Source organism: Tursiops truncatus, chromosome 10, assembly GCF_011762595.2.
Source record: "Tursiops truncatus isolate mTurTru1 chromosome 10, mTurTru1.mat.Y, whole genome shotgun sequence".
NCBI lineage: Eukaryota > Metazoa > Chordata > Mammalia > Artiodactyla > Delphinidae > Tursiops > Tursiops truncatus.
The window spans coordinates 93859067-93882225 of NC_047043.1; the positions used below are offsets into that span (position 1 = coordinate 93859067).

At 40.9% G+C, this 23159-nt stretch overlaps 1 protein-coding gene across 1 annotated transcript in view; it reads left to right on the plus strand.

The window, feature by feature from the left end:
* The window catches only part of GRM7 (glutamate metabotropic receptor 7), an 817195-nt gene that overhangs the window by 664574 nt on the left and 129462 nt on the right, over nt 1–23159 (plus strand). Inside the window, exon 8 of the mRNA XM_033865318.2 lies at nt 15998–16933. Within this exon, the coding sequence (XP_033721209.1) occupies nt 15998–16933 (936 nt within the window). The remainder of the gene's footprint in view (nt 1–15997; nt 16934–23159) is intronic.

Genomic DNA, 23159 nt, shown 5'->3' on the forward strand with positions numbered 1-23159 from the left:
TGTCCAGGGGATTTGTTGGCACATTCAAGTTTGAGAAGCACTGTTCTAACGCACCAGGTCTTCCCTGCCTCAGCGCCTTTGCACCTGCCCTGTTACTTCCCATGCATGTCTCCTCACCGTTCGGGTCACAGCTTAAAAGTCACCTTTTCTGCCTCTCTCGTCTTCTTTTTAAAGTAAATGCCCTGGTGTTGCCCTTGCATTTGCATTCCTGCTCGACACCTGTTACAATATATAGTTTATTAATTTGTTGTAATGTTGCTTCAGCTGTCCCAGTAAGTCTGAGCTCCTTGAAGAAGTCTTGCCCAACCCGTTTAACAGTTGTATCCTAATGAATATCACTTGGTGCATTGGGTGGCCGAGAAATGGTTGTTGAATTAAAATGAGCAAACTGATATTCCATGAGTGTTACCTACCTGTATCTCTAACGTTATCGTCTTTATTCCTTCCTTGCACTCACCTTAAACTACTTACAGCCCCTCATCCTCATTGCCATCCTTGAATCAAGTGCTTTTGTGCTTTCTTGGATTTCCTTAAGTTTCTCACTCTTCCTGAATGTTTTTTCCCCATCTCCTCTCACTAAAGAACACTTAATCACCCTCAGAGACTCTGCTCCAATATTCTAGAAAAGACAGCTTAAGGACCATTTGGGCCACAGTTGTATTTTGAATTCTATTGCATTTTACTGAGTTTACATGCATATTTCTACCATGACACCAGGATCCTCTAGAGGGAAAGGAAATAATCGTTTATCTTATCTGTATAGCCATTGCTTAATGTAGTGCATGGAACACAGGAACTGCTCAGTAAATGGCCTTTGAATTATGAGACGGGAGAAATACAAGAGGATGTGAGAAGGTTGGTGTAAGGAAAGCCAACCTACATCTACTTCAGAATCTTGGCATAAAAAGTCCTTCCTGACTAGCATAGTCCCTGTAGACTGTGTGCACTTTTCTTGATGAAAAAGCACTTTTCATCTCCCTTGTTTTCCAGCGGTCCTGGAAATATAAGCTGAATGAAATAAACACTTAATTTGTCTCACCTTCCTAAGATAACCTAGCTTCTCAGTGTAAAAATAAACAAATAGGCTGCCTTAGACCATTCAGGCTGTTACTACCCAATGCAATAGGCTGTGTGGCTTATTACAACAGAAATTAATTTCTCACAGCTCGGGAACCTCAAAAGTCCAAAATCAAGACACCAGCAGATTCGGTGCCTGGTGAAGCCTGCTACCTGGTTCATAAGATGGCCATGTTTTCACTGTATCCTAATTGGTGAGGGAGTTCTCCGGAGTCCCTTTCTAAGGGCATTAATCCTGCTCATGAGGGCTCCACTCTTAAGACCTAATCACCTCCCACAGGCCCCTTCTCCCCACCATCACAATTGGGGTTAGACTTCAGCATATGAATTTGGAGGGGGCGGGGAAACACAGGCATTCATTCCATAGCGTGTGCTGTTTGGAGAGGCCACTCCTCTCTTCGCTTTGTGCACTTCCAAATGCGTAAGGCAGTAGACTCCACTCCTTTTTTTTTTTTAACATCTTTATTGGGGTATAATTGCTTTATAATGGTGTGTTAGTTTCTGCTTTATAACAAAGTGAATCAGCTATACATATACATATTCCACTTCTTAAATAGCCTAATTTTGTTTGTATACCTGTGGATATAGATGTCAACACAAATGCATCTCAACAGCTTTCTGCAAAATTCCTTAGGGCATGGGACAGAATCCAGGGGCAGTAGGTGGCTACCTAATTAAATGTTGTTTGAAGGGTACCAAAGGACCACTGAACCAAATATATCACGTCCACCACATCTTCTGAGCTGCCAGCTAAACCAACCATTTGAGTTATTTCCTTGGATTAACCTGGAGGTGTTTGTGAAAGAGATGATTGTCCAACTCATCACTGGACAGCATGTGCTCTGAAACAAGACTTACGGATTTATGCTCAGTCTGTAGAGAGCAGTAACCCATTTCTCTATAAAACAGAGGTTAGCTTTTCAGTTTGGCTCACCAGGTGTTCACAAGGAGGACATGTCTGGCTCAGTGTTGATAACCTGAGTAGGGGAGAGGGTGTGCCAGTCAGCAGAGGCTGCATGAACAAAGGCGTGGAGGCAGTGGCCAAGAGAAACCTGAAAACCGCATGAAGTAAGAGCTGCTTCTTATAATGAAAGTTAGAAGGAAGAAATTAAAATACCTATTTTAATTGGATATCACTGTCTTTAACACACTCTCATATATGCAATCAGATTTGATTCTCCAACAACTCCATTTTACTGGCGAGAAAATTAAGCCGCACAGAAGCCCAAGACGATCCAGCTAGTGTTCTGAGAGTTGACAACCGAACTAGTGTTCTCTGACTTTCCATGACCCCACAGGTTACACTAGTCCAAGAAGGGAAAAGATCTGAAAGGCAATGCTAGAATTCCAATCAAAATATTAGTTAACCAATGTCAGTGTTTTCTACAGTGTTACTGGAGGGATACAGATTCCGCAGTATGTTGAGATAATAAATGTTACAACAGGGGAAAGAATTATTTGTTCTGAACTCCAAAGAATTAGAAAGCACTGTCTTAAATCAAAGCATGATCTCTCCTTAATAGCATTACTTCTCAGGGTCTTTAATAAACTAATATGCACTGTGGCTCCCCTGACATCGTGATACTGAACCATGTGGTTTTCTGTGTTCAAAAGATTATGTTGCAGGGCTCATATTCATCAGAATGAAATGGGGGATAATGATGCTAAATAATCTGTATGAAAACAATTTCTATCCTCTAGTTCAGCAAAGGGAAGCAAGAGATTCGGAGGCTGAGAATAGAAAAATAGAAAGGAGGGAAAAGAAAACAGAAAATGAAAAGCTCTTCTTGTCTCAGAGGGTAAACTAACTGATCAGCATTCTTCCCCATTTACCTGGCAGAGAGCATGACTCACCCCACGTGAGTGGGTGAAAAGCAATTTGCAAGTTGTCTGGAGTGTGCAAACCTAAGATGAATGGCTGCACGGATTAAAAAAGAAGATTTAGTAGCAGAGATATGAGGACTTCTGTTGTTCTTGCTTGTATAGCTTGTCATATTTAAGCAAGTCAGAGTTGGGAGGCTCAAACAAAAAGGAAGAATAAGGAGCATTCACGGGCACTAAAAGAAGGCATTTTCTCCTAAGGGCGTATCCCCTTATGTCTTTTCTTGGAATAGAATTTGTCCAAGTTTCATTCCATCCTTTAGGCTCTGTTGGGCATTTAAACAAACACATAATAGCCCCAGTTTTCCCAGTGGAAGCAGAAGAGGCAGGAGACTAGCACAGATAAAATGCTGAGAGATGTCAACAGAGGGAGACGGCATTTCCAGCTTGGAGGCTTCAGAGAAGATTTGGGTTATTTGAATGGTTGCAGAATTAGGGGAAAAGCATGACAGCTAAAAGGATGAGTATAAACTCAATAATACAAATAGAGAACCATAGGGTATTGAAGGGAAGCGCAAGCAGTGCCCTTTGCTAGAAGAAAGATGGGTATGGGTGGGGCTGGAGGTTGATGAAGGTGCAGTAGAACCACACTCGCCTTCCAAGAAGCCGCCCTGGCAACTTCATGACAAATAGCATCTGTGAGCCGCTCTTCTAGGCATAGGGTGGACATAAGGAAACAACATAAATGTGATCTCTTCACATGGAGGGAGCTGAACACAGAAGTAACCACCCGGATGTTTAATTTCGGATAGTAACTTAACAATGTAGAGAAATAAAGCAGAGGAGAGGAATAAGAACCGACAGGGAAGACTGACAGCAAAGAGAGTAACTGAGAGGACAGGATAATGATAACTTTAATAGAGCAATGTTTGGGGACAAAGAAGAAAGAGGTTTATGGAGAAGATTGGAACAAACTTTGCTATTTGTTGAGGGGAGCAAGGTGGAGGAGGCGTCAAAGATGACGGTACAGTCGCTAATAATAATTGCAGTAGATAAAACTCATTAAGGTTTTACTATGGGCCAGACTACACGCTTCACATACATTCATTTTCTCAGTAATTCTGAAGCCAAATCTGGCCTCTGTACCCCGACACCGAATTAAGTCTTAGAGACAGAGTATTGGGTGAAGTAGAAAAGAATAGCTTCATTGTTTTGCCAGGCAAAGGGGGCCACAGTGGGCTAATGCCCTCAGAACTGTGTGTCCTAACGGGGGTGGGTTTGTGAGGGGTATTATAGTCAAGGGGCGGGGTTGTTGATAAGGGCCACCTGGCATCAGGTGATGACGGGGCCAACTGTGACCTTCTCTGATATGAAGAGTGCTTCATCAAGTAGTTAACACCTTCCATTTGGTGGGGATTTTAGTTCTGCAGAAGAGCTCAAAGATATTGTTATGTGTGTCCCTTGAAGGGGGACCAGGACCCCGCCCCAAGGCTGCACCATTGTTTCTTGGCCGTTCCTCCCTGGTCTCTGCATCCCCCCCCACCCCCACCTTCCCTGATTAGCAACGGTTTGAACCTGCCCTTTGGAACTCAGGGAAGGGGACACAGAAAGGCTTTTGTGCCCAGAAGCCCCACAGGGTCCTGCTCGGTTTCAATTCTAGGAGGTAATCATTGCTACGTGCATTTCACAGTTGAAAAAAATAATAATAAGGTTCAGAGAGCTTAAATGACTTGGCTACCATGTGACCCAGCAATCCCACTGCTGGCATATACCCAGAGAAAACCATAATTCAAGAAGACACATGCACCCCAAAGTTCATTGCAGCCCTATTTACAATAGCCAGGACATGGAAACAACCTAAATGTCCATCAACAGAAGAATGGATAAAGAAGATGTGCTACATATATACAATGGAATATCACTCATGCATAAAAAGGAACAAAATTGGGTCATTTGTAGAGATGTGGATGGACCTAGAGACTGTCCTACAGAGTGAAGTAGGTCAGAAAGAGAAAAACATATATCATATATTAATGCATATATTGGAATCTGAAAAAATTGGTAGAGTCGATCTTATTTACAAAGCAGAAATAGAGACACAAACGTAGAGAACAAACGTCTGGATACCAAGGGGAAAAGGGGAGGATGGGATGAATCGGGAGATGGGGATTGACGTATATACACTACTGATACTAGGTACACAATAGATAACTAATGAGAATCTACTGTATAGCAGCAGGAACTCTACTCAGTGCTCTGTGGTGACCTAAATGGGAAGGAAATCCAAAAAAGAGGGAATATTGTATACGTATGGATGATTCACTTTGCTGTAGAGTAGAAACTAACGCAAAATTGTAAAGCAACTCCAATAAGAATTTAAAAACAAAAAATATGACTTGGCCAGTGTCACTCTGCTAGGATTTGAACCCATGTCTGTCTGAGTCCAAGGCTCATGTTATTAACTCCTCTGGTATAGCAGGACAGGTTGGAGGGTGGGTGGAGAGATCTAGAAAACGGGAAGGAAGGCGGTACTTCTAGTTTTAGATATGTAGAGTCTGAAATGCCACTACAGCATTAGTTGCTGATAATATGTGGCTGGAAGAATCAGAGCTCAAGAGAGAGGGGAGGCCTGACAATAGCCATCTTTAAGTTTTTGCCTGGATTAATTAGACTTACGTTGATCGCTGCAGGCATAAAATATTCCAGTAAAAATTAATAATTAGGCACTTACGATGTCTCAGACACACACCTTACACATGCTGTCTCCTTTGTCACAATGCATGTCATTCATAACAAATAAGCTAGGGAAACACGCTTCACATGGTTGACTTGCCTTGGGTCATACTGCCTGGCGGTGACGAAGCCAGTCTTTGAACCCAGGAAAGGCTGACTTCCTAGCTCGTGTTCTTTCTATTTTGAGCTGTAGCTAAGTTTACCGGTGGAGAATGTTCAGAGAGCGGTCAGGGACCTATTGAAATCCACTTCTGTCCCTGGCTGCAGGCGATTGTTCTGACTCCCCGTGGTGTGTGAGCTATGTTCGTGTTTCCACTACCTAGCAACTTGGTGCTCCAGATTTAATTCCCTTTCTTCTCTCCAAATGCCGAGGACATTCCACATATAAACTTCCATTCTTTAGATGTGTATTAAATGACCAACAAATAGAGGAGACTCACGTGAGTCCTTATGGATCCTTTGATCAACTCCACTTACAGTTAAACTCCAGTTTTGGCCGGGGGAAAATCGTTTCTACAGTAGTGGTCAGTCTTTTCTCTCACCTCTTTCACCTGCCAGTGTTCTTGATTCCCCTCTCAGATTCTGGGTTTCCAGCATTGAGTAAAATGGATGGAAGCTCTGAAATCACTGGGTTTACAGAGGAGCTGGGAGACAGATTTTCATGAGTCACATATCTGCACAATCACAAATGGTGTTAAATTCTTTGAGGAGGGATCCTTGAGAGGTTATAAAAGGAGGAACCAACCCAGTGAGTGTGGGGCATCCTGAGCAAGTGTCCGGTAAGCGGAAGAGGTATTGAGCAGCTAGTTACAGCACAGAAGCCACCGTGGGGCAGGGTGCTTCCTGGGACTCACAGAGCCAGGAGAGAGAAGCCACCTGGTGTGTGTCCCTTTGAGACGATGCTCAGCTAGGAGGCTAAAGAGCAATAAGAAGCCACTGAAGAATTAAGCAAAAAAGGTGACGTGATCACATCTCCATGCTGAAGCATCCTCCTGGCTCTGGTGCAGGGGATGGGATTAGGGAAAGGCCAGCAGGAAAGAGAGGTGAAGAAACCGCATAGAAAGCTTTTGCAGAGGAGGTGTGATAACAGGTGAGAAAAGAGGATTCATTTCTCTAAGGCGTTCGTTTCTGTCTCTTTTGCTCCCGACAATTAAAACGGGATCCAGCACCCAGTAACCTTACTTAATATATAGTTTGCTGGATAAAATAATTAATGTAAGTGATTGCAAGAGGGAAACCCAGCACAAGTTGTTGGTCACTTAGATATGGGGGGAAGGGGTGGGGACCAAAGGAAAGGAAGATGTCAGCGATGACACAGCTTCTGGTTTATGGATTGATAAAGCTGCCATGCGCTAGGGCTTTGTCCTTCTTTGTCATTGCCTCTGAGTCAGCCAGTGTTTTCTGTAAAGGGCCAGATAGTAAATAGGTTAGGTTTTGCGGGCCATGCATTCACAACTACTCAGTTCTACCAATGTAGCCTAAAATCGGCTAGAGGCAATATGTAAATGAACAGTGTGGTGATGTCCCAGGAAAACTGTATTTATGAAATCAGGTGGTGGGCAGGATTCGGCGCACTGGGGGCCATAGTTTGCCAATTCACGGTGAAGATCGTGAATTCAGTTTTGAACAAGTTTATTTGAGGTATTTTTGAGGCATCCATGTGAATACGTTTACATTGTAAATTATTCTTAAATCCGTGCTTTAAAAAACTACTTTCAAATGTTTTTAATAATTCAAGCAAGATTAAATACCTAATGTTTGATCGGTAAGCATCATTTAGGGAACTGTGTCCCCAGGCGGGGACTAGATAAGAGATGATTTGTAGGTAACGTGCACATGATAAGGAGACGGCTCTTCTGGCAGTTTTGTTTCTGAAAGAGTTAGCTAACTGGTGTCAGCAGATATGTATTGTTTGGCCAACTGAGTATATGGTAATTTTGAAAAAGCATCAACATTGTGAAAATTCGAAGGTTCCCCAGAAGGCTGTCCTGATTCTTCTGGAAAAAATAAAATTAAAAAAAAAATAAAAGGAAGATCTGAAGCCAAGTAAAGATAACCCTTTTTTAGTTAGAGGTATAGAAAAAGGTGTGATAAAGAAAGAAATGTAGAATTACTTTGGGGGCAAACTGTTCAATCGGTCTGGGAGCTTTTAATTATGCAAATTTAATAAATACCACCCGCCTTTCCCCTTGTACTTAAGGAAAACGCAAGCATTGAAATAGTAAATGCAGGGCTTCCCTGGTGGCGCAGTGGTTAAGAATCCGCCTGCCAATGCAGGGGACACGGGTTCAAGCCCTGGTCCAGGAAGATCCCACATGCCACGGAGCAACTAAGCCCGTGCGCCACAACTACTGAGCCTGTGCTCTAGAGCCCACAAGCCACAACTACTGAGCCCACGTGCCACAGCTACTGAAGCCTGTGCGCCTAGGGCCTGTGCTCTGCAACAAGAGAAGCCACCGCAATGAGAAGCCTGTGCACCTCAACAAAGAGTAGACCCCCCTCGCCGCAACTAGAGAAAGCCGCGCACAGCAACGAAGACCCAACACAGCCAAAAATAAATAAATAAACAAAACAAAAAAAGAAAGAGTAAATGCAGATCATTTTGGCAGAACTCCTAATGAAGTCTATTCTTGATGTATAATTCAATATGTATTTGCATGGACATGTAATTTATTTTGTGTTCCTTTAGACTTTGTTTTGAGGAGAAGCACTCTTTTACTCTCACATCAGTTGTTTGCTTTATGGGCTGAGCCTTTCTAGGCATTTTAAGTTGTTTAGCCAATGACATTATGAAATATAAGTCCGGAGACCTTCCTGAACTGTGAAAATTTATAATTCCACTACAGCGCCATACTTTCCCATTAAACCATAAGAGTATAACTGAGAATTTTAGGTGACCTTCTCGGACTTTTAATGAGAGCTAGTGCATCCTAAGGTCAAGAATAGAAGCCTGCAGTCAATAGATTCTCTAAACAAAGCAAATATTTTCTCCTAAATTCCAGCCCTTCAGAGAGTTTAGTTCATTCTTTCTCATACTTGTCTACATATGACCAGAGGAGCTTTCAAACACCCTGCTGCCTATTTGGAATTTTTAGAAGATCCCCAAGCGATTGAAACGTGCAGTCAAGTTTGGGAGCCGCTGGCATAATTCAAAAACAGGTCTTAATTCAGAGCAGACGTACAGATGGCCAAGAGGCACATGAAAAGATGCTCAACGTCGCTAATTATCAGTGAAATGCAAATCAGAGCTACAATGAGGTTCCACCTCACACCCGTCATATGGCCATCATTAAAAAGTATACAAATAACAAATGCTGGAGAGGGTGTGGAGAAAAGGGAGCCCTCCTACACTGTTGGTGGGAGTGTAAATTGGTGCAGCCGCCATGGAAAACAGTATGGAGGGTTCCTCAAAAAACTAAAAATAGAGCTGCCTTATGATCCAGCAATCCCACTCCTGGGCATATATCCAGACAAAACTATAATTGGAAAAGATACATACACCCCTGTGTTCATAGCAGCACTATTCACAATAGCCAAGATATGGAAACAACCTAAGTGTCCATGAACAAAGGAATGGCTAAAGAAGATGGTGTGTGTGTGTGTGTGTGTGTGTGTGTGTGTGTGTATTCAATACATACATATATATAAATATACATATATATATATCCAATGAAATATTACTCAGGCATCAAAAATAATGAAATAATACCATTTGCAGCAACATGGATAGACTTAGAGATTAGCATACTAAGCGAATTAAGTCAGAAAGAGAAAGACAAATGCCATATGAAATCACTTATGTGTGGAACCTAAGATATGACACAAATGAACATATCCATAAAACAGAAACAGAGTCACACGGAGAACGGACTTCTGATTGCCAAGGGGTGGGGGGAGGGGAGGGAAGGAATGGGAGTTTGGGGTTAGCAGAGGCAAACTCTTATATACAGAATGGATAAACAACAAGGTCCTACTGTACAGCACAGGGAAGTATATTCAATATCCTGTGACAAACCATAATGGAAAAGAATATGAAAAAGAATATATATATATATACACATATAGCTGAGTTGCTTTGCTGTGCAGAAGAAATTAACACAACGTTGTAACTATAGTTCAGTAAAAATTTTTTAAAGAAAAAGGTCTTAGTAGCAGTACAGAGCTGTCCACATCTTGGACCTCGAGGTGCTTTACAGTGAGATGAAGCTCTAAATCCCTCCATGGGTGCCCAGGGACTACCGTAGTTAAGAACTAGTCAATTATGTACTCTTTTATGTACAATCTTTTATATACAGTTTAATGAAGAAAGTGTATGGTACTTTCTTCCTAGAGTATATTAAACACAATGAATTGTACAAATAATTCCAAATTTTGAATAAGTAGAATTCGAATTAAGTGCGTTTATAGCAGTCCCGAAATTCTGTTTTATAGTCCAGTCCTGCTGCCTAAAATTTAACAATCGGGGCTGAGGCTTAAAAAAGAAAAAAAAAAAAGACATTGAGATACTACAAAATTCCTTGTAAAGCCATTCTACCTTACGCACTCCCCACTGGACCTAAACCTGGTTCTTTTCTAGTATTAGAAATCCAGCATCCTTGTGCATTTTTCCTGAAAAGATTTTTTCATAAATTTGCCAGGACAAATATATTTTAATGAACAAATCGTGTTTAATAAGAAAGCTCTTGTTAAATTAGCTCATTCTATTAAGGTTTTAGTAAGTTAAAATGATGCTGTTGCAAAGAATTATGCAACAAAAGCACCAGCCAGCTCGCTCTACAGAGTGTGCGCTGGAAAATGCAAATGAAACTTCACTGGGGAAAATATCCCTGCAGTGACACAGTTTTCCTTCAGAGAGAAGATGTCTTCTAGATAAAAATGGATGCACTGAACAGTGTTTATAAAAATCCTCTCTGTTTGATTCCTGCATTTGGCAGTAAGACAGCAACTCATTGGGTTTTATTTTAAAATTCCAGTGATTATAAGGTTTGCGCGTCCCCGGTGGAATAGCTTTCTCTGCTAGAGCCAGACCCCAGTTTTTCCTTGCCAAACACATGTGCTAAAGAACTTTAGCTGACAGGTCCTTTTTCATTCTCTCTGAGCCTGAAGCAGTGGAGTCACAGCTGATTTTTTTGAGTCCAGGTGTTTACCGCCCTCTTTTCTGAGTGCTTTCAGGAGACAAAGACAAGTGTGTCCGATCACGTGTGATTCACAAGTTTCCTTTCCTCCTGGAACTCTCTACTACCCACGCAAGAACTTGAATTATTGCCGAACTGTCCAGTAGTCTCAGGCCTTCACGTACCAGCTGCAGAAATAAGAAAGAGTGTGTTAGAATGTTTGACTGCAAGTAGTGGGCTACCCGTGAGGTATTGGTTAACCAAGGGAAGTTTATTGTTCCATGTTCGCAGTTCAGGGTAGGGTGGTACCAGTGTTGGTTCATTTGGTTGACAAAATGATGCCGCTGTTGGGGCTTCCCTGGTGGCGCAGTGGTTGAGAGTCCGCCTGCCGTTGCAGGGGACACGGGTTCGTGCTTCGGTCCGGGAAGATCCCACATGCCACGGAGCGGCTGGGCCCGTGAGCCGTGGCCACTGAGCCTGCGCGTCCGGAGCCTGTGCTCCGCAGCGGGAGAGGCCACAACAGTGAGAGGCCCGCGTACCGCAAAAAAAAAAAAAATTGCCACTGTTAAAATAAAAGATTAAAGAAGACAATTTAGGCAGTACAGACACACCTTATTTAACATTTTGTGGACAGTCTTCTTTCAGAGAACTGCAAAATGGGGTGAAAAGCAGAAAGCTCTCATAGGATAAAGAATAAGGAAAAGACATATAAAAATTATCTGATGGGCTGGGCCCACACAGTCAACCCTTTTTGGGGTGAGAAGCCCCTGAGTTGACTTAGCCTTTGGAGATTGGCTGTAGATGTACTGCATTTCTGTTCGAGTGAAGCTTGTTCACAGGAATGTGAAAGTTATCTTAGTTTTGGCTTACGGACGTGGCACCCCATACAGGAGTGGCTCCATGTTGAGCCTAGAAAGTTACTCTGAGAGCATCAAAGATACAAATTCTGTTTTTGTTTTTGTTTTACTATCCTCAGCATATCAGCTTTGTTCCTTCAGCTTGTCTCTTCGTGGTGGCAGAATGGCTGCTGCAGCTCCATCTATCACATTTGCACACATCAAAGGCTGAAGACAGCATCTCTCTTCTTTGTGTCTCTATTTTAAAGAGTGAAGAACGCTTTCCTAGGACTCCACAAAAGGCTTATTTTTGCTTTCATTGGCCAGAATTCCCTAATTTTCTCTTTTTTAAACCATTGATTCACTTATCCATAAAATCTATGTGCCATGCATGGTGTTAATTGATGATACTAGCTTTACAGGTGTATTCTCTTGCCAAGGGCTGAGATCTCAACAGTGCTTTGCCATGAGCCAGCTACTGAGCTGATCCAGTATCCAATAACCATAAACTTGGGATGTCCGGGAAGAAAATGCATTCTTATCAGGGAATTTAGAACTGTATCTTCTAAAGAAGACGATGGTAAACATCCTAGCCTTTTTCCTAATCTTTGTTGACCTGAAATAAATAGACTGACATATATTGCTCCAGCAAAGATGGGTTTACTTGAGATCAACAAGAGAATTGCAATTCGGGTCTGAAACCGTGGCAAGCCACATGCAAGACCCCTCACAGCAAGGAAAGGAGAACACTTTTGTAGAGGGGAAAAGGAAGTTGGAGGGCAACAGTAAAAGGTTCATGGCTTTTCATTGGTCGAGTCCTTGCCAAGGAAGAGGAATCTTCTTCCTGTTGGGTTCAGCTATGGGCACCGGGCGTGAGATCTCCCCCTTCTCCTGACACTCTTTAATTGAGATTTCTATTTATTAATTTTTTACATCTTTCTGCAATTTAACTTTGGCTTTCCAGCTAACTAAATAAAACACAGTTTTGTTGCAGAGTTTAGAACAAACTTGAAATTTGCATTCCTTCTAGCCTTTTGACAAAGCCAATTGACATTACAGTTAATTTTTCAAAACCCTAAATTGTTACCCTCTTTAAAAAAAATAGGTGCCCCTGGTCATCTGCAGCTGTTTCTTCTTAGGAAACAAGGCACTAAATTTGTGTGGATAGGTAAAGATATACACAAATCATATATGTCACTTTAACAAAATTCTCACTTACTGGAGCTCTTAAAGGTTAGTTGGTACCTTTATGGAACATAAATTATACTTTCAATAAATAATGATTTTTGTTGGCAAAGCAAGTAAATTAGACTTCTGTTCATTTGGAGCAAGAAGCAACTTTGTTGCTTTAATATATACAATTAAATTGAGTTGAGATCTACTTTAAATGAAAATTGAAAACAAATTAAGTAGTCAATGTAATGTTTGTGGTTATAGCTGTTGTATACATTTGGTTAAGTTGAGAAAAAAAGCTGTTCAGCATTGCTGACCATTTTATTTGTGGTGAGGGGGGATTGCAAGCTGGCAACATATGAAATTGGCTGTAAAATATTACATATAATGATAATTTGTTTGTATATTTGTATGAGCCCTACATCTATTCCATAGCTTAAGTTTAATCATATGGTATATTAGTTCCCACTCGTGTTGGAATCAGGTGATCTCAAGTTTAGCTAATGATATTTATTTGTAAGTTTTTTTTGTTAGTCTTTCTTCCTAACCATGTGTAGGGCCTTTTACTTTGATATTTTGAAACATTTGTGTTAATAATAGCAATGTTTTAGGTTCCAACTTCTTGAAATTGGACGTTTATAAAGTTAATGCATGTCTTTTTCTCCCTTATTACAAATTATTTCCTTAATTTTATGACTTTGGGATGGCTGACAATGACCTACTGGTGCAAAAATGATGATGTTGAGAAAGAAATAATTATGTTTTATATCTGGTTAGATTTATTAGTGCTGACTTGGGCTTTGTGCTCAGGCAGATGAGTTCATAGGAGTCATCCAAAGATACTTGGGTCTCTGATTAAAGTTTAAATTCAATCACTATAAGGTTATAATATTTTATAAAGTTTAATCCTTGAGCCGTTCTTTTCACCAGAGTTAACTACATTTGATTCAGATGTTGAATGTAGTTCTCATTCAAGTTTTGATGGAATCATCACACCTTGCTATACACTGCATCCTGTTTTAACAGAGCATTCCAATTCCACTGAGCAATAAATTAGTTCCCCCCCTTATGTCTTAAAAGTATGCATTTAAAAAAGGCTCAGGGACTTCCCTCGTGGTGCAGTGGTTAAGAATCCGCCTGCCAATTCAGGAGACACGGGTTCTGATCCATGGTCTGGGAAGATCCCACATGCCGCGGAGCATCTAAGCCTCTGAGCCACAACTACTGAGCCCGTGTGCCACAACTACCGAAGCCCGCATGCTGCAACTACTGAAGCCTGCGCATGTAGAGCCCGTGTTCTGCAACAAGAGAAGCCACCACAGTGAGAAGCCTCACACCACAACAGAGTAGCCCCCACTCCCCGAACATAGAGAAAGCCCGCACACAGCAACGAAGACCAAACACAGCCAAATCAATCAATCAATCAATCAATCAATAAAAATAGTTAAGACTTTCCAGTATCTTTCTAACCTATATTTTTGTTCACATATCTTAAAAATTTGATTAACTAGATATGGGGAGTATCAGCCAGATTTGTCCATTGGAATGTATTCGTGTATTTTTTAAGTACATCTTTTGCAACACGTAGATACTAAAATTATTCATTTAGTAGGTATATTTTTCAGGACCCTTGGTTACAAGTAAGAGAAATGCAATTCAAAGTACTTCAGCATAGCAGTTTACTGAGTCACATAATGACACAATATAGGGAAAACCTGCTTCAGGCAGAGCCGTTACCAGGAGCTTAAACAGGCTTATCAGTAATCTTTCTCTTCAATTCTCTACTCTGCTTTCCTTGATATTGGCTTCTTCCTCTGAGAAATAACTTCCTCTTTATAGCCATGAGCACCAGCATCCTTACATCCTGGAACCTGCAAATCCAGCAGAAACAAAGATTTTCGTCCTACGTAATCTCTGTAAAAGCCGTGAAGTTAAATGTCGTGCCATTCTGTAATGACCCCATCCCTGACCCAGTCTCTGGGGCTAGGAGGTTGGAATGTATCAGTGGTTGACACAGTGTGATGACTAGAGAATCTCCAGCAACACCATCTGTGATTTTGTTAGAAATATATACACTCGGGCCCCATCCTAGTCCCAGTGAATCAGAAAATCTGAGAGTGGGGTTCAGCACGCTGGGTTGTAAAAACACCTCCAAGTGATTCTAATGTGGACTCAAGCTTGAGAACGACGCACTATCCTGATTGGCCCAGCCTGGGTCTTGCTTGTCACCCCTGGAGTTTCCGTGTAAATCCCATCTCACAGAAAGTACATAGGAAAAAAAAAAAAAAAAAGTGAGGAACTGATATCAGGAAAAAAAGAATAGATGCTGTGCTGGAAAAGATGAGATATCGGCCCCGTAATAAAGTTCTTCTTTGTTTCTGATGCCATTATTTCTCAGAAGACTGTTAATTATGAATTCCCCTCCAGAAAGCCAATATTCTAAATAAACAAGCACACGTTCATCCTCCTCTAGGATATAGTGTTTTAGTTTAAATTTCATCTCCAAATAGGTACATGGCTCATCTTGAAAGGTTTCCAGACCATATTACTTTCTTATCAAATGCTTCGTTAACTACAATTAAAACTTTCAATAATGAACCTTATCACTCCTCTGTGATAAATAGAATAGGTTCATTTGCTTCAAAATTTCTCAATGAAAATGGCAGTGATGCCTACAGAATTTTAGAAAAGGAGGTTAGCACTGCAATATCATCCAAAATAATTTAAAAGCAATTAAAAAAAACAAAAGCATCTAATAAGGGAAATGAATATAGCTTTTCGCGTTACTTGAGATTTTTAACTTAATTTGGGACATTTGCACTTATTACCCAGGAGGCGGCAGTAGAGAGCACGTCAGTAGTTTCTGACTTTATCTAATCCTAAGAATCCTCTGAGAACCTGTTGAAAATGAAGATCCAAAGGCTCCTTTTCAGGATATTCTTATTTGGGGGGGTCTAGGGTGGGAACGGAGGGTCTAGGGTGGGAACAGGGAATCTGCATTTCCAATAGCTACCACAGGGAATTCTTAACAATCCGGCATGTCTGGCACAGTCTACAGTGGTGAAGACTGAGGATGCTACAGTGAAATGGTGTGGGCTTGAATCTTGGTTGTAGCTCCTACAGCTGGGGGTTACTTTACCTTGTCAAGTCTCACATGTTGTTATCATTACTGTTTGTTGTTATTGGTCTTTTTCTTTCCTCTTAACTAATCTACCTGTTGCACCTTCTTATTTCTTGTTGCAGATAGAGGACATGCAGTGGGGTAAAGGACTCCGGGAGATCCCGCCGTCAGTGTGTACACTGCCATGCAAGCCTGGGCAAAGAAAGAAGACACAGAAGGGAACTCCTTGCTGCTGGACCTGTGAGCCTTGCGATGGCTACCAGTACCAGTTTGATGAGATGACATGCCAGCATTGCCCCTACGACCAGCGACCCAATGAAAACCGAACCGGCTGCCAGGATATCCCCATCATCAAACTGGAGTGGCACTCCCCCTGGGCCGTCATCCCTGTCTTCCTTGCCATGTTGGGGATCATCGCCACTATATTTGTCATGGCCACTTTCATCCGCTACAATGACACTCCCATCGTCCGGGCATCTGGGCGGGAACTGAGCTATGTTCTGTTGACGGGCATCTTTCTTTGCTACATCATCACTTTCCTGATGATAGCCAAACCTGACGTGGCAGTGTGTTCTTTCCGGAGAGTTTTCTTGGGCTTGGGTATGTGCATCAGTTATGCAGCCCTTTTGACAAAAACCAATCGGATTTATCGCATATTCGAACAGGGCAAGAAGTCAGTGACAGCTCCCAGACTCATAAGCCCAACATCACAGCTGGCGATCACTTCTAGTTTAATATCAGTTCAGCTTCTAGGTGTTTTCATTTGGTTTGGTGTTGACCCACCCAACATCATCATAGACTATGATGAACATAAGACAATGAACCCTGAGCAGGCCCGGGGAGTTCTCAAATGTGACATTACGGATCTCCAGATTATCTGCTCCTTGGGATATAGCATTCTTCTCATGGTCACCTGTACTGTGTATGCCATCAAGACTCGGGGTGTCCCAGAGAATTTTAATGAAGCCAAGCCCATTGGATTCACCATGTACACAACATGTATAGTCTGGCTTGCCTTCATTCCCATTTTTTTTGGCACCGCTCAGTCGGCGGAAAAGGTAAGTGAAAATGCACACTGCACACCATGCGTTTCAAAAATGTGTTCCTTTTCGAAAATACTGAAGCCAAATCGATTGTATAGAGCAAGAGGTTTTAAAAATGCAGAATGGTATTCCCAAGACCAGACAAATCCTGAGTTAATAGGCATCAGTGCTACAGAAGTCCAGAACCTGCCTTGGGCTGTGCTATTGGGTTGGCCAAAAAGTTCTTCCGGATGTTTCTGTGACATCGTACCCAAAACCCGAACGAACTTTTTGGCCAGTCCAATACAGTCATTCCACTGGAAACCAACCCGAGGTGCAGACTTTTCAAGTCAACTGATCAGAGAGTGATGCAATGTAGCAAGAGATTATGCAGTATAACATAATCCAATCTGTCTAAATTAAACCTTCCTATTCATTCATTACCCACTCTCTCCTTTCATATGTATTTCCTTGGGATAAGAGAGGAGGGCCACAGTCCGTTATTTCCCAGGAGAAGGATGGTCATCACCAGCTCTGTCTCTTCCTAGTGGCTGTGTAGGCGCTCACTGTGGATCGGATCATGTGTGTGAACTATACAACATATGTCTGTATGTACATGTATCTCTAAATGGGTGGATATAGGAGACCTTTGGTTGTCATTCCAGTCTATAGGCTCCCTACAGCTAGATGTACAGTAATTGCCTCAAATGAGGCAGAGCGATATCAGAGAGTCAAGTCTCCAGCAGTGGAAGGACCAGTACGTCACAAGGGAAGTGTCACCTGGCTGCAAAAGTTCAAAGTTTTCAAAATTGGTGGGCCCTAAAATGTTGATCCTAGATATGTTCAGTGTACATGACCTCCCCCTCCCCATATATAGAGTTTCATGTTTTTTATGAGTCTGTAAGCTAGGCAGTCCTAATATGTTGAATCCTAACACAACTAATATATGTGTAGCTGTAGGTCTGACGTGTGCGCAAATCAGGCAACGCTACCGTGTTGATTCTAAACGTGATTCACATACGTCTGTGCTCACCTGGATATTGTTTTGTATATATGCAAACTGGGCGATGCTAATAGGTTGATCTTAATATGATGTGGTGACCTTTACTCAGTGAAGGTAGCTCTGGCATGTCGGTACAGCTGAAGCCAGAACTGAGACTTAAGTCGTCACTGGCGCGCTCTATAGGGAGAGCACAGTTACAGCTTGATTAGAAGTCAGCACATCGGGCGTCTAGCCTGGTACCACGTCACTTGGGAGAAGCCTCTTCAACATTCAAGGACTCAGCGCCCTAAGTGGGGAGAACAAGGATTGAAGTAGAAATGTCTACAAATTTACAAATCTCCGCTTCTGGGAATTAGTTGAATCCGGTTGTTTATAATCATAGAAAGGATGAATGGACTTTGACTGGTTTTCCAACTGAAAAGATGTCTTTTACCTAAACAGTTTGATTTAGCAGCTATAAGATTGGACTGTGTTTAAAATGAAAAAGGCAAATATCTTAAGAAAGCACATAGAATTCTAAAACCAAGGACAGTGAATGGTTCCAGATTACGGTTTTAGTCATAAAAGGAAGTTCTTAGAGGAAGTTCTTCTTGAACATATGCTCAGTGAGCGAAGTATGTGTCCGGAAGTATGTTTCAAATTCATAATGCATGTTTACTCTCTGTGAAACCAACTTGAACTTCATTTCATTGCTTTATCCCTGGGCCAAGGAAATATTAAAATATGAGGTAGGGTAGTGAAATGCAGTGTATGGCCGTAAGTTGATAATCATGGACATTTTTGTGGGGTCTGATGTTCATCATCAAAGCCTATCGAGATAAACATTATTCTGTTATTAAACACAATTTCCCATGCAACAGGATAAAAATATTAGAGCTTTTTCTTGTAAATTTGTGCTTGAGGAATATAAAAGGCAGGGCTCATGGCAGCTGTCCTGTAGATGAACCTTGCTGTAATGCAAATTTGGCATTATGGGTCTCTACCATTTCGTTTGTCATTTCTGGCCATTTCTAGTCATGACTCTGAATCTTGTCAGTTAAGATCAGGGGTATAATTTACTCATTTAAAAACCTGAGAAGGATGCAAGTTTTCAGGAACTGGATTCACTGATTCTGGTTGTTCTAGAAAACATTGCATAGGTAGAACCGGACTACAGGCAAAACTAAGCTGTCTTCAAGCAGTGCGCTTTGTATACCAGAATTTAGAAGGCACGCAATTCTCTTTGTGTACTCTCAGTGGATTATGCTGTTTTACATAGCTGTTTGACGCAATTAAAGGTACCAAATTGCCAACTGGGAACAGTGAATTTGGAATGAAAATGCGTGTGCCTTCATGCCAGGCATATGGCTAGAGTACATGAAACCATGGAATTTATTTTTTAAATTTTTAAAAATTTTTTATTTTCCTTATCCTTTTTTTTTCTTATTAGTCATCAGTTTTATACACATCAGTGTATACAGGTCAATCCCAATCGCCCAAGTCAGCACACCACCATCCCCACCCACCACGGCTTTCCCCCTTTGGTGTCCATATGTTTGTTCTCTACATTTGTGTCTCAACTTCTGCCCTGCAAACTGGTTCATCTGTACCATTTTTTCTAGGTTCCACATATATGCGTTAATATATGATATTTGTTTTTCTTTCTGACTTACTTCACTCTGTATGACACTCTCTAGATCCATCCATGTCTCAACAAATGATCCGATTTTGTTCCTTTTTATGACTGAGGAATATTCCATTGTATATATGTACCACAATTTCTTTATCCATTTGTCTGTTGATGGGCATTTAGGTTGCTTCCATGACCTGACTATTGTAAATAGTGCTGCAGTGAACATTGGGGTGCATGTGTCATTTTGAATTATGGTTTTCTCTGGGTATATGCCCAGTAGTAGGATTGCTGGATATATGGTAATTCTATTTTTAGTTTTTAAGGAACCTCCATACTCTTTTCCATAGTGGCTGTATCAATTTACATTCCTACCAACACTGCAAGAGGGTTCCCTTTTCTCCACACCCTCTCCAGCATTTGTTGTTTGTAGATTTTCTAATTATGCCCATTCTAACTGGTGTGAGGTGATACCTCATTGTAGTTTTGTGGGGTTTTTTTTGTGGGTTTTTTTTGCGGTACGCGGGCCTCTCACCGTTGTGGCCTCTCCCATCGCGGAGCACAGGCTCCGGATGCACAGGCTCAGCGGCCATGGCTCACGGGCCCAGCCTCTCCGCGGCATGTGGGATCTTCCCAGACCGGGGCACGAACCCGTGTCCCATGCATCGGCAGGCGGATGCTCAACCACTGCGCCACCAGGGAAGCCCCATTGTAGTTTTGATTTGCATTTCTCTAATAATTAGTGATGTTGAGGAGCTTTTCATGTGCTTCTTGGCCATCTGTATGTCTTCTTTGGAGAAATGTCTATTTAGGTCTCCTGGCCATTTTTAGATTGGGTTGTTTGTTTCTTTAATATTGAGCTGCATGAGCTGTTTATATATTTTGGAGATTAATCCTTTGTCCATTGACTCGTTCGCAAATATTTTCTCCCATTCTGAGGGTTGTCTGTTCGTCTTGTTTATTTGCACAGCTTTGCTGTGCAAAAGCTTTGAAGTTTCATTAGGTCCCATTTGTTTATTTTTGTTTTTATTTCCATTACTCTAGGAGCTGGATCAAAAAAGATCTTGCAGTGATTTATGTCAAAGAGTGTTCTTCCTATGTTTTCCTCTAAGAGTTTTATAGTGTCCGGTCTTACATTTAGGTCTTTAATCCATTTTGAGTTTATTTCTGTGTATGGTGTTAGGGAGTGTTCTAATTTCATTCTTTTACATGTAGCTGTCGAGTTTTCCCAGCACCACGTATTGAAGAGACTGTCGTTTCTCCATTGTATATCCTTCCGTCCTTTGTCATAGATTACTTGACCATAGGTGCGTGGGTTTATCTCGGGGCTTTCTATCTTGTTCCATTGATCTATGTGTTTGTTATTGTGCTAGTACCATATTGTCTTGATTGTAGTCTTGACTATAGCTTTGTAGTATAGTCTGAAGTCAGAGAGTCTGATTCCTCCAGCTCCGTTTTTTCCCCTCAAGACTGCTTTGGCTATTTGGGGTCTTTTGTGTCTCCATACAAATTTTAAGATTTTTTGTTCTAGTTCTGTAAAAAATGCCATTGGTAATTTGATAGGGATTGCCCTGAATCTGTAGATTGCTTTGGGTAGTATAGTCATTTTCACAATGTTGATTCTTCCAATCTAAGAACATGGTATATCTCTCCATCTGTTGGTATCACCTTTAATTTCTTTCATCAGTGTCTTATAGTTTTCTGCATTCAGGTCTTTTGTCTTCCTAGGTAGGTTTATTCCTAGGTATGTTTTTCTTTTTGTTGCAATGGTAAATGGGAGTGTTTTCTTAATTTCTCTTTCAGATTTTTCATCATTAATATATAGGAATGCAAGAGATTTCTGTGCATTAATTTTGTATCCTGCAACTTTACCAAATTCATTGATTAGCTCTAGTAGTTTTCTGGTGGCTTCTTTAGGATTCTCTATGTATAGTATCATGTCATCTGCAAACAGTGACAGTTTTACTTCTTCTTTTCCAATTTGTATTCCTTTTATTTCTTTTTCTTCTCTGATTGCCATGACTTCCAAAACTATGTTGAATAATAGTGGTGAGAGTGGACACCCTTGTCTTGTTCCTGATCTTAGAGGAAATGCTTTCAGTTTTTCACCATTGAGAATGATGTTGGCTGTGGGTTTGTCGTATATGGCCTTTATTATGTTTAGGTAGGTTCCCTCTATGCCCACTTTCTGGAGAGTTTTTATCATAAATGGGTGTTGAACTTTATCAAAAGCTTTTTCTGCATCTATTGAGATGATTATATGGTTTTTCTTCTTCAATTTGTTAATATGGTGTATCACATGGATTGATTTGCGTATATTGAAGAATCCTTGCATCCCTGGGATAAATCCCACTTGATCATGGCGTATGATCCTTTTAATGTGTTGTTGGATTCTGTTGGCTTGTATTTTGTTGAGGATTTTTGCATCTATATTCATGAGTGATATTGATCTGTAATTTTCTTTTTTTGTAGTATCTTTGTCTGGTTTTGGTATCAGGGTGATGGTGGTCTCATAGAATGAGTTTGGGAGTGTTCCTTCCTCTGCAAATTTTTGGAAGAGTTTGAGAAAGATGGGTGTTAGCTCTTCTCTAAATGTTTGATAGAATTCACCTGTGAAGCCATCTAGTCCTGGACTTTTGTTTGTTGGAAGGTGTTTAATCACAGTTTCAATTTCATTACTTGTGATTGAGCTGTTCATATTTTCTCTTTTTTCTTGGTTCAGTCTTGGAATGTTATACCTTTCTATGAATTTGTCCATTTCTTCCAGGTTGTCCATTTTATTGGCATAGAGTTGCTTTTAGTAGTCTCTTAGGATACTTTGTATTTCTGCAGTGTCTGTTGTTACTTCTCCTTTTTCTTTTCTAATTCTATTCATTTGAGTCCCCTCCCTCTTTTTCTTGATGAGTTGGGCTAATGGTTTATCAATTTTGTTTATCTTCTCAAAGAACCAGCTTTTAGTTTTATTGATCTTTGCTATTGTTTTCTTTGTTTCTATTTCATTTATTTCTGCTCTGATCTTTATGATTTCTTTCCTTCTGCTAACTTTGGGTTTTGTCTGTTCTTCTTTCTCTAGTTCTTTAGGTATAACATTATATGGTTTATTTGAGATTTTTCTTCATTATTGAGGTAGGCTTGTATAGCTATAAACTTCCCTCTTAGAACTGCTTTTGCTGCATCCCATAGGTTTTGGATTGTCGTGTTTTCATTGTCATTTGTTTCTAGGTATTTTTTGATTTCCTCTTTGATTTCTTCAGTGATCTCTTGGTTATTTAGTAACGTATTGTTTAGCCTCCATGTGTTTGTGTTTTTTACATTTTTTACGCTGTAATTCATTTCTAATCTCATAGCGTTGTGGTCAGAAAGATGCTTGCTATGATTTCAATTTTCTTCAGTTTACTGAGGCTTGATTTGTGACCCAAGATGTGATCGATCCTGGAGAATGTTCCGTGTGCACTTGAGAAGAAAGTGTAATCTCCTGTTTTTGGATGGAGTGTCCTATAAATATCAATTAAATCTATCTGGTCTATTATGTCATTTAAATCTTCTGTTTCCTTATTTATTTTCATTTTGGATGATCTGTCCATTGCTGTAAGTGAGGTGTTAAAGTCCCCCACTATTATTGTGTTACTGTCGATTTCCTTTTTTGTAGC